Source organism: Erythrolamprus reginae, chromosome 1 (genome assembly GCF_031021105.1).
Source record: "Erythrolamprus reginae isolate rEryReg1 chromosome 1, rEryReg1.hap1, whole genome shotgun sequence".
Taxonomy (NCBI): Eukaryota; Metazoa; Chordata; class Lepidosauria; order Squamata; family Dipsadidae; genus Erythrolamprus; species Erythrolamprus reginae.
Window position 1 is genome coordinate 285,857,308 of NC_091950.1, and position 12,947 is coordinate 285,870,254.

The following is a 12,947-nucleotide window of genomic DNA, read 5'->3' on the forward strand; positions in this document are numbered from 1 at the left end:
CTTCAACATGCTATGACCTTCTGGTGTTAAAAAAAATACATTTGTTTTATTTTGGTACATGTTGCTTTCTTCTAATGAGACATTGTTCTTGGGGGGAAGTTATGTACCTCATGCTGGAATGACCTTACCTCCGTTCTTTCCACTTAGATTAATGAATCATCAGGATGAAGATCAACCTGGAGAATCTTTTCATGTGCTCTTAAAAATATATCTTAATATCCATGGGAAAATTCTTGCATCTGTAGATGCAAGTATCTGTAGTTGCTTTCTAACTGTGAGCAATGCAAAACAGAGATGTGTTGTCCAAAATATTACATAATTAAACCATGGCACAGACAGGAAAGCAGTATCAAGCTGGTTAGTAACTGGATTGGGAACTATGATAAGCAATAATTACATTGCAAAAAACAAAATTATTAGTTGACTTTTGCTCTGAATGGGGAATATGATGGGCACGGTTTAGACTAAATGAATGGACAATAGACAGCTGGACTTTCAATTAGGAATTTAGCACACTTAGAATAAATATGAGTCTTCAGTGCAAAATTAGGAAAAGAGGACACAGAGATCCAGTCGCACTTTTAGTTTGGACACTCTCCAACCTTGGGACTGTTGGGCTAAATGATGTGGCCATAAAGCATAATTTCACATGACCGCAGCAATTTACAAAGGCAGTTGCAACAATGCCGCTCTTAGGCAAATCCTGTGAGGTTGCAGCATGTAATAGTCACATGATCTGTTGACGACTTACACTGCCATCTTCCCCACTGATTTTACTTGTCGGAAGCTGGCAGTGAAAGTCATGAACGTTGATCGCATGACACAGGAAGTTGCAGGGTTAGAACATAAGAACATAAGAAGAGCCATGCTGAATCAGGCCAAAGCCCATCGAGTCCAGCATTCTGTGTCGCACAGTGGCCCACCAATTGTCCATGGGGATCTTGAGCAGAAAGGCAAGACCCCCCCTTTCCCTTGACCCCCAACAAATGGTACCCAAGGAAATCTTGCCTGCCTCAACCAACATAGAGGCGGCACATGGACATCCGTTTCAATAACCACTGATACGCTTGGCATCCATTAATCTGTCTAATCCTGCCTTGAAGCTATCAAGGCTGACAGGTGTCACGACCTCTTCTGGAAGTGAATTCCATAAACCAACGACCTTCTGGGTGAAGAAATATTTCCCTTGATTTGTCCTCACTTTCTTACCTATGAGCTTTAGGGAGTGCCCTCTCGTCCTAGTATTGTGTGATAGAGAAAATAATGTTTCTCTATCCACCTTTTCTATCCCATGCATGAGGGTTGTAACTGAGAGCACCACATTTCTATCATATGACTGTGGGGCAGGGATGGGTTCTACTTACCTTCCCTACCGGTTCACGTCATGTTGGAAGTGCAGGTTTTGTGTCGCGAAAATGACCCTCTGCGCATGTGCAGAAATCAAAACCTTGCGCATGTGAAATTTTGGTGATTTTCGCCGATTTCTTTGGTTTTGCGCATTGAGGAAGCAAAAAAACAGCAAAAATTGGCAAAATCTTGCATGGGCAACCATCCTCGCATGGTAGTTGGCTTCCTGCGTATGCGCAGAAACCAACTCTTGTGCTGGCATGCATGCGCCCACCGGTCATGCGCAGCTCTGCATACATCCTTGATTTTACTACCACTCTATAGAGTGGCCTGCACTACTGGGAGCAGCCCATCACTGTTTTGTGTGTGTGTGTGTGTGTGTGTGTGTGTGTAGCCAGCCAGCCAGCCATCGCTGCTGGTTCGGCAAACAGGGGCAAATTTCCGCCACTGGTACGAGCAAACTGGTCCAAAACCGGCAGCAACCCACCACTGCTGGGAGGATGTTGTAACAGCCGCAACTATGAGGAATGTATGTTAAGTTCATGGCATCGGACCAGAATAACTCCGAGACCGCCTTCTGCTGCACGAATCCCAGCGACCGATTAGGTTCCACAGAGTGGGCCTTCTCCGGGACCCGTCAACTAAACAATGTCGGTTGGCGGGCCCCAGGGGAAGAGCCTTCTCTGTGGCGGCCCCGACTCTCTGGAACCAACTCCCCCCAGAGATTAGAACTGCCCCCACCCTCCTTGCCTTTCGTAAACTCCTCAAAACCCACCTTTGCCGTCAGGCATGGGGGAAACTGAGATATCTCCCCCGGGCCTATGCAGTTTATGTATGGTATGTTTGTACGTATGTCTGCTTAATAATGGGTTTTTTAAAATATTTTAAATTGTAAATTATTAGATTTGTTATGAACTGTTTTATTCGGTTGTGAGCCGCCCCGAGTCTACGGAGAGGGGCGGCATACAAATCTAATAAATAAATAAATAAATTCAGCACTGTGATAACTTCTGTTGCTGAGGAAGGGCTACCTACAATGCCCAAAGCAAAGAGAAAAAGGGAGGCAGCTTTCTACATGTCAAAAAAGTCTTGTTTGTGGTTAGGGTAAAAAAGTTTCTCTCCGAACCTTGAGATTTCTTCACGGTTAACCCAGTACAAAGCGAGAGAAATGTACTCACAATCATTTCACATTCAAATCAACAGGCATTTGATTTCAAATAAATAAGTTTAATTACATTGGAGAAATAAAATATGGCATGGTAGTAACACATTTGTAACATTATATACTATTCCGCTATAGGTAGTTTAATGGCAGAAGCTACTTTTCATGACAATCTTACCAGTACTCATGTACAAAGTAATATACAAATCGCCAACAGAAACGTATCGCAGCAGTTGCAAGGGGGTGGGGTGGGGGGGCTACAAGCTCAAACAAACATCTAACAACACATTGTACTTTAAGGAGAAGGTTATAATGTTGGATTTACAGACATTGTGAGTTTTAGGCTCTTCACTTGGAAACAATGAAAATAAAAAGCTACAGAAAACCAACTCGCGGTAGCTATTACAAGGAAAAACTTCATCTGACATTGTATCCCTGGAACTTTTCAGATGTCATAGCAACTTGATTTCTCCATTCAGCTGTGACAGATATCCCTTTTTCAGGCCACTGCTTGTATAACTGACATTTTAAATGTTTTTATTTAATTTTATTTACATACATTCACCACAGGAAGAAGTCCATTTATTTATACAAGAGGCATTTTCATCAGTGCAAGGAAAAAAGAAAAGAAATTCAGAGTGATTGAACAGCATTGAATCAGAAATATAAAAAAATGTACATTAAGGTGAGGGACAGTCTAATTTCTGCATAATAACACTGATGGTTTCTGGTACAGGTACACACAACATTTAAAGTTAATACATATAATTTTTTTAGTCGTGAAACCACTCACTTTGTCAGAGTGGCGGGGAACTATGAAGAAATGAGGGTTAAGCCGTTAGGGTTAGGGGATGTGAGCATTTGGAGAGAGCATAGAGGTTTTTTCTCCTAGCATTTATTTATTTATTTATTAGTTGGACTTGTATGCCGCCCCTCTCCGAAGACTCGGGGCGGCTCACAACAAGTAAAACAGTCACAACAATGCAATTAATTAAAATATTTAACGATTTAAGAAAAACCCCATGTAATAGCAAACACACTCACAAGCATACCATGTATAAATTAACGTGCCCAGGGGAGATGTTTAGTTTCCCCATGCCTGGCGGCAAAGGTGGGTCTTAAGGAGTTTTCGGAAGGCAGGAAGAGTAGGGGCAGTTCTAATCTCCGGGGGGAGTTGGTTCCAGAGAGCCGGTGCCGCCACAGAGAAGGCTCTTCCCCTGGGACCCGCCAACTGGCATTGTTTAGTTGACGGGACCCGGAGAAGGCCCACTCTGTGGGACCTAATCGGTCGCTGGGATTTGTGCGGCAGAAGGCGGTCTCGGAGATATTCTGGTCCGATGCCATGAAGGGCTTTAAAGGTCATAACCAACACTTTGAATTGTGACCGGAAATTGATCGGCAGCCAATGCAGACTGCGGAGTGATGGTGAGACATGGGCATACCTAGGTAAGCCCATGACTGCTCTCGCAGCTGCATTCTGCACGATCTGAAGTTTCCGAACACTTTTCAAAGGTAGCCCCATGTAGAGAGCATTACAGCATACTTTCTTAAAACAAGCTTCCACTTCCCCATGCTCCATTAAAGCAAAATTGACCAGGTGGATTAGACTATAAGTACTTATCTGGTCTAAATGTTTTGTTTTTTTGACAATGGCTGGCTAAAAGGCTTATCTTGCGGGATCACAAGCAGGTTATCAAAGGATACTGCAACACCCCTTCCGATTTCCAGCCTCTGCCGAGGTGACATACGGCGCCTCTGGGAATGGAAATACTCCATTTAGGCAGGGATGCCTGGAGAAATGTATAGAAAGCAATTAGTGACTAAGATGGATTGGAAGAGGCATGCCATTTGAGGCACCCCATAAAGAATGACACAGTAAGGGCTTGCCTAGCATCAAGTGGCTGAATGATCAACCAGTGCGATCAGTCCATTGCCATACTGAGAACAGTTGGCCATTCATTGCCTAATGCAGTGCTTCTCAACCTAGGTCTCTTTAAGACAAGTGGACTTCAACTCCCAGAAATCCCCAGTCAGCATAAGAGATAGAAGTTCATTCAAGCTGGTTGGGGTATTCTGGGATTTGAAGTCCACCAATCCCTGCTGGGGAACTCTGGGAGCTGAAGTCCATCCACACTGGCTGAAGGATTCTGGGAGCTGAAAGTCCACCCAAACTGGCTGAGGGATTCTGGGAATTGAAGTCCACATGTCTTAAAGGTTTCCAAGGTTGAGAATCACTGGCCTAATGCTACCCAAACTACATGGTAGAAGTGCCACTTTATTCAGCTGCCCTGAGCCTTACCTGCCCCCTTCCGGTATCTTTGAGGAAGAGAGTGGAACACTCCATTACTGCTATCTAGGGTTCTTGTGGTTGCTGAACAGGAATAACAACTAATGGTCCTTGTGCAACAGAAACTGCAGGAAAGGCCACAAACTTGAAAAGTATATAAAGAAATGTATAAAATGCAATCAAGGAACCTCTTTGTTCACAGTACATTGCCTTAGGTGTGAAAACTGTCTTGAATGCATGCATACACACTTCCTACTCTAGATTCCTCAACAGGATTTTTCAGAATGTCTACAACTAACACATGGTAGAACAATATTCAGTCTTGGAATCAAGGACCTTATTTGCAAAGCTCTGTTAATGTATGTATTGAAGCATATGAAGCTCTGACAATGATTGCATTTTTCCTTCTCCCCCCTCCAAGTCAGAGAGAAAGAGAAAGAAATGAGGAAAAATGAGGACACTTGGCCCCACTAATGTTTAAATCTCTAATTTAGTGTCATGTGAAATCTAGCATTCCACTGAAAGACTAGCTATGGAGAAGACATGTAAGAGCCTGAAGTTCCCCATGAGGAATGATGTTTCCCTTCCAAAGCGTTTTGAGAATAGCTGCCCTAAAGCATGGTTTAAAAGCAGCTGATCTAATTTAAAATAGCAACAAACATGTTTAGCCTTCATTTTGTAGGGACTTCACAGCCAGCTGCGTTGCAAAATGGTGTTATTGTAATGTACATTGTTTAAAAAGAGCTTTTTAAAGGAAAAAAATTACTTATTTACGTAACTATAATATATTGATGAGGACATAGTATTTCACAGGAAGTTGTTTCTTTATCAATAAGCACCATGGTAAGTGCCATGACAGCCCCATTGTCCCAAAGTTTATTTTAATCACAAAAGATAGCAACTTGAATACATAAAACAGACATCCACACACCTTTTGCATCAAAGTCACAAGAATTAAGTTTTAAAATGGCTCTTGAAATGTACTTTCATATTTTATACTTTGGGTATTATTATTATTATTATTATTATTATTATTATTATTATTATTATTATTATTATTATTGCTCCTAAATGCTCAGATTGAAAACTGTTCCTATTGATTAGAAAATATTCACTTCAAATTACATCTCTCTCTACTCAGTTAGCATTGGCTATAGTGCATACATGTAACAAAATTTGTTTCCCTTCTCCATTTAGTGTATGTTCAGACTCATACTAATGATCTATAATAGGGACTTGAATTCTTGAACAATAAACATTGCTTTACCAAAGAGCCATTATCAGACACACATACACACAGTGTGTTGTGTGTATGTGTTTAAGAATTTCCAGTGGGTACTTCAAAGAAATTCGTCTGCAATACTTCCTGTATAATTTATGGACAGCTGACCACAGGGTAAGATATGAAAGCTGCCACTCTTGCTCCTTCCTAAGATGTGAAGATATGGAACATATTTATTGTATACTAAATTCCATGTATGTATTGCCAAGCATCAACTTTGTGACTTAGTTCCTTTTAATTACCCTGCTGCATTTCTCCAATTCAAAGTTACTTTTGTTTTATCCTCAGCCCAACAGTAATGTGACATTAACCAATAAACTAAAATTATATTGTATCTTTTCTGTTCCTGTTTGGAACTTTTTTTTTGCTGGTTGCTCATTAGAATGGAATTCTTATTTTCTTTATAGTGACCCAGCTAATTTATAAGACTGAATTAATCCATGTTTGGATCACCAGTCTTGGATTCTTCTCTATTTAGGTACAATTTAATAATATTGTAAATACAATGTATTAGCTTTCTACTTATCTCTTCCATCAGATTACATTGGATTACAACTCTATGAATTCCTGTCACTGTAACCATTTTATATACTACTACTATCTACATTCTACATTAATTACTATGTGGAAGTAACAAAGCTGTTTTTAATGTTAATTTTCATGATTTTTTCATTCTGCCATAGAACTAGATTAAAAAAAATAAGCCACTATCAATGTAAACATAGCCTCTTTCATTAGTTAGGTCCCCTTTTTCACGAAAACAGCAGCAGCCCAAGGAAACATCCAGGATAATGTATGTTTCTTCATTTTCTGCATCTTTTCTTGAATAAAAATAAAACAGAAGCCTTACTACTCAAAACTATCAAAAATCCTAGTTTGCAATTAGGTACATCTTCATACCATGAAGTATGAATTAGTTTAATTGATTAGATTCATATAACATGCAAAGCCACGAATCCTGATTTACAAGCCAGAATTGTTGGGTTCATATACTGTAATAAAACAAGCCATATTATGGCTTCTCCTTAGCATGAAGTATGTATCCAGCCTACATGTGACTATAATTTTCAGATGGGGGGGGGGGAAGACATTTCTTATAATGATTTTGCTCTTTAAAAAGCAGAAATTCCTGACAATGAGCATGAATAGAGTAGGCTGTTGTTTTCTTTCTCATGAGAAGGCCTCGTGTTCTTCTAGGCCACCTTCCTAAGGATTTAATCTTTTACAACAGCCGCATCAAGGATTTTATTGGAGATTGTGTTTGGGGTGTGTGCAGTGGTGGGCTGTGAGCCGGAATGCTAAATTGCGCTCACTGCCGTGGCTCATAAGTTCTTGCAGGACCAGCATGATTTTGCTGCTGTACCTGTGGAGGTAGCAAAATTGTGCCTGTGTTGTGGCGAGGTTTTACCTGTGGCTCCGTGTGTGATTTTGCTACCTCCACAGGTGCAGCAGCAAAATCGCGCTGGTCCCGCAAGAACTTATGAGCCGCGGCAATGAGTGCAATTTAGCATTCTGGCTCATAGCCTGCTGCTGTGTGTGTGTGTGTGCTTGTGTGTGTCTGTAGAAGGCAGGCAGGCAAGAGAGAATGGAAGAAGATCAAACAGAGATGCCAAATATCAGGAGTATAGATAGAGGTGGAATTGAACCCATTCCATTACTAAATTTCTGGAATAAAAATCTTGCAAACAGAACAAGAAAAAAGGTCCTACTGTATTAGTATTCTGGAACCTGGGTCTCACTGGTTAAGCACTATCTTTGAACTTAACACTTTATTTTGCTTATCAATTTAATAATTTGCTCATTTATTCCCCGTTTCTAATATTTTAGGTTTTGGTTTATCTACTGTTGGCCAAATATCTTTTCATATGGTATACTTGTCAGCCCTGTTGCATATAAGGATCTGAATTTATACACCTACTAAGTTGACAGTGGATAACAAGGGGTTTAGTGTCCTGCCATATAAACTCAACCTCTAAATTTCTGATGTTATGTATAGTTCCAAATTACCAATAAAGACTCCAGAAAGGGAAACTGTCCATGTAGCATCTTCCTCTACATATATAACCTGGTCAATAAGGAGTCCAACATGAAGATCGGCTTCAAGCATAAGTCATCTTAGCTAGATCATGATGATCTGAAGAATCCTACTTTGTTGTGATCAGGAATTTAAGGCTTGCATGTTTCGTTTTGTTTTTTTTAAAGTTTGGCATTTAAATTTCTCTCCCTGCATTTTTAATTCTGGCAAAGATTATGAAGATTTGGAAGTTTTCAAATAGACTTCTCCTCATTTTTCTTGCTGTCGTGGCTTAATTCTGACACTTGCAAATGTCTATTTTAGGCTTTCTATATTTGTTCATAGTGATAGTCCGCTTTTTCAATCAGTTTTATAGCTATTCTGACTAAACAACAAGCCAATCAGTCTTAAAATGTAATAGCACTTTTGTCTTCTTAGCAAGACTACCTTGTTAATACCAGAATATTATTTTTCTTTAACTATCAGATTGGATTTTTTCCCAATACATTGCTGAATTTTTGTTATGGATTTGGCTGGAAGAACTCACTTTTAAAAACAGAATTCATGTGCAAAGAATGCAACAACAAATGTAAGAAAACACTTGGTCACAATTTCTTATCTTAACAATATTAATGTAACCTACAGTTATTTAGAATTCACACACAATTTACACAAATACATAGTAATTACATATCCACATATTTTAAGAAGAACGATAGCAACATTTTATTCATTTGTGTCCAAAAAATTAGAGTTTGGCATCTCAGCTTTCAAAATGCATTGAAACCAGGGACTTAAGAATGCAACACATTTCAAGTATATATCACAGTGATAACTTTGTACACTGGTCACACGTTTTCTTTGGAGATTCTTTGCTAGCAACTAGCCAGATGAAATCATTTCCAGTTAAATAAGCCAATGCCTGATATCTTGCCTCTTAACATCATAAACCGTTTCCAACAAAAAGCCAATGATCTGTTAAAAATTACTTTCTGCCGTTTGAGCAATATAATTTTCTTCTGCAAAGAAAAAGTTGATATAGTTTGCTATTGTTGCTATTCCCATATACAGGAATTTCAGGCTTCATAGGGATTTCAAATGTGAAGAGAACCAATGTAAAGCCTTTCCCTTTAAGTTCACTAAAACACTAAGAACATAAAATTTTCAGTATACTTCACAGAAATTTTTCAAAGTACAGGAAGTATTTTCATGATAGGGTGAAAAGGTTACATCATCACAAACTTTACTTTAGATCTACATAAATCTACTTAATCACTTCGAGTAAACGAATCAGTAACGTACAGCAAACATTGTACATTTCACAAGACATAATACAAAATGTTTACAGTCCAGTACTGCTGCATTTGGAGGAGAGGATGGTATGAAAATCTACTTACCATTAATGTATTTCATACCAAAATTAAATGCAATTATAAAATTAACGTTGGATCTGATTATAGTATTGTGCATGTTTCAACTCAACATCTAATACATTTCCCTTAATGTATAGACCTCTCTCATTGACTAATGAGATGTTTTGTGCATAATAATAGGGTTAAGCAATTACTAGTCAATTTACATTTTGCCAATTGACAAATCTATTTCTAACAACAAAATCGGAGTCCTTGTATATAGACCCTGGGGAAAGGGCTACTGCTTAATTTAAAAAAATCATTTAAAAAGAGTAAAAATTAAAATGGAACATTTGAGGAAAAAATACATTTTTGAAGTTGTGATTTCCTCCTGCTTTCTCTCACTTCTCCCAAACATGGTCTTTATTTTACAATGCCTCCGCAGTAGTGTCTGAAGAGACTGACATAGTCACTTTAGCAATCTTAACTGTATTTTTAATGCATCTTTCAGCAGCCTTATGGACGTTGCCTGGGTTGTTAGCATGTCTGTGCTGGTAGTCAGACTCCAAACTATTGTCAAGAGGCTGTGCGGTCCCTTCACAAGGTGGAAACATGCTTCTGAAAGCATGTCTCAGGTCCTGGCTCCTCAGAGCATAGATAATTGGATTCACCGTAGAATTCAGCAGACACAGCATACTACAGAAGGCAAAGATAGTCTTGACAAGCTTGTTCATTTTCCCGAAGACGTCATACAACATAATGGCAAGTAGAGGACCCCAACAGATGATCAGGACCACAAGAATGAGGACTAACGTTTTGGCTAGCCTAATGTCCATGCGTGTTTGTTCTGGCCTAGTGATCTGCTGCACTTTACCGTCCCCTGAAGTATGAATTATTATGCTCTTTTGAGTTCCACGGTTGAGCATCCTAACAGCATGGCTGTGAGCTTTCCAGAGTATATACATATAGGCATAAACAATAAAAAGCAAGAGTACGGTGGTGACCCCGATCCAGAACAACAGATAATTTTCATCAATTAGGGGGAATATATCTGAGCAAACAGAATTGAGCCTTTTGCAGTTCCAACCAAGCAAAGGGAGAACAGCTATGACGATAGCTATTGTCCACATCACACAGAATGCTACAACAGCCTTTGACCTGGTAACAATCCTTTTGTAGGAGAGGGGCCTGTGTATAGATATGTACCTGTCTATTGCCGTGAGGAAAAGACTTCCAACTGAAGCAGTGAACGAGGCTGTAACTCCACCCAGTTTGAAAAGGAACACATTAGGGCTGTCCTTCCGATGAAAAACATGGAAATCAACAAAACTGTAGACAAAGATTACACTGCCAAGGAGATCAGCCACTGCCAGGCTGCTAATGAAATGGTAAGAAGGCCTGCAGCGAAGGCTTCGAGACTGCAGGATGACAATTAAAACCAGGAGATTTTCCAGAACAGTAAAGGTGCCCAGAGTGAGGGACAGGACTGCAATTGCCAGCTGCTGACTGGGGTTCAGAATCATGAAGCACTCCATGTCCATAAAGTTATCACCACACTGTATGTTCTCCTCATTTTCCTTAAAGGTGGACAAGGTTTTGTTGTACAAATCGGTAATGTTGATTTGATCCGATGGGTGTGCCCCTAAAGAGGCGTCTTCTCCTGCAGTCATTTTGGGATGGAAATCACCTCGAAAAGAAGACAGAGGAAATTTCTGTGGGTAGTATCCTAATTTGGAGGCCATGTCACTTTTAAAGTCTTCGTACTGGATGTCGTTAGAACCCATGTAAAGAAGGTCTGTCGTAATTGTTCTGAAGGTTGTATCTGCAAGTCCATCTAGGACTGACTTCATAACCCCAGATGACTGTTATGCAGAGTTGGAAAAAAATCTGAGGCAGTCCTGTCGGGGAGAAAACCAAACTTAAATAAATATATGCAAAGCTGGAACAGAAGTAAGAAATAAAAAAGCAACTTAACTGAGTAGCGCCCTTAGCTTTACTGAATATTGAATCAGTTTCTCAAATTTACACCAGGCAAATATTAATTAAATTGCAGAATATTTAGAATATTTTTTTATGCAGTGAAATGATTAAAAACTTAGGGCAGAAATATTACAGTACATGCACACTTGTTTTGGTTAAAGGATCCCATCGCTATTATGTATGTTTTAAAATGTTTTCCCATTTCTATTTCATAAGGCAGTAATCTGTTTAAAATATGATAATACCAAGGGCTGCTGCAGAATACTGAAACAAGAGCAGATTTTCAGTTATACTCTTTCCATGTGGACACGTGTACAGTGTCAATGCCTTTTTTCCTTTCCCCCTTGTATCTCACACACTGTCTTATTCCCCTTTTCCTCCTCCTAGTTTTTCATTCTTTTTATTTTCCTTAATATTGATAAACTAATGCAACACATAATAAACTGTTTTTAGAAAAGCTTAAAAAGCTGTACATGATTCAGATCATTTTACTGAGTATTCCATAGTATACATTGTTCATTTAATGTCATTAAGCTCCTCTCTCATCCAATCATAGGATACTGCAATACAGTATATTGAAAAAGAAAATTATAAGTGAATCCTATTATTCATGTATAATCAAGGCAGAAATCAAATCACTTTGATAAATGCTCTTTCTCTCAGTTACACGAATCAAAATTTTGTGAACTCTTTCAGCAGAAGCTTAAGTTCTTGTCCAACTTGGATCAATACAATCAGATTCAAAATAAATCAATTCAGGGTTTCTGGATAATATTAATGCTCAACTATTTACCTCATACAGTGTCTGATCTTAAAATAGGTAATATTTTAAAGCAAATCTAAGCATGCAAACCTAGTTAAAAAATATGCCATCCCATATAATACTTTCTATAATAAACAGGAACAGAAGATGACTAAGCAAGGTTACAAACTGTTCAAGAAGAATTACTGCAGACCCCACAGGAGTCTGCAGTAATTCTATTCCTATCCATTGAAGAAATCTGGGTTTTTTCCCCCCTGGTTTCTCCATCCTATTAAAAAAAGTTGCTTTATTAAAAGAATTATTTGTTCAAGGCTCTTAAAGGAATGACACCTTTTCTCAGGTATATGTTAGTATTCAGGGAACATATTAATCTTCATGATCCAGATCACAGATTTAGAACAAGCTGTACCTTGGAATACCTTTTTAAATGTCCCAACTTATTTATCTTATTTTTTGAATTCAATATATGGGAAGCAGGCATGCTGAAAAATAAAGTCTTGTCCTCTAGCGTGATTTTATTTACAAGAATGTCTTGGCTCCACATTAACCTTTTACTTTCGCTTAGAAAATAAAAATAATGGGTAGCAATGTTCCTACATATCTGTTCAGCACTTTTCTGCATAAATTATTCTATTGTTTAACTTGATTCAACTTAATTTTAACTTAGTTAAAAGTAATTTAATTTAAAACAAATACAGTAGTTAATTAACTTCTTTAACTTTACCCTCAGCTCAAGGGGGACTGTATAAATTGATTTATT

The 12,947-nt window shown here is 38.7% G+C and overlaps 1 protein-coding gene across 1 annotated transcript; it reads right to left on the reverse strand.

Annotated features, from left to right (window-relative positions):
• Nucleotides 1–7,932: 7,932 nt before the first annotated feature.
• On the reverse strand, nt 7,933–11,294 carry CNR1 (cannabinoid receptor 1). Its single transcript, XM_070739210.1, has one exon. It carries the CDS (start codon nt 11,292–11,294, stop codon nt 9,873–9,875), a length of 1,422 nt encoding a protein of 473 aa, XP_070595311.1. The 3' UTR covers nt 7,933–9,872.
• Between the last annotated feature and the right edge of the window lie 1,653 nt (nt 11,295–12,947).

Bases quoted from the DNA above. Each gene is read 5' to 3' on its own strand.
- CNR1 (XM_070739210.1), bottom strand. From the start codon at position 11,294: ATGAAGTCAGTCCTAGATGGACTTGCAGATACAACCTTCAGAACAATT.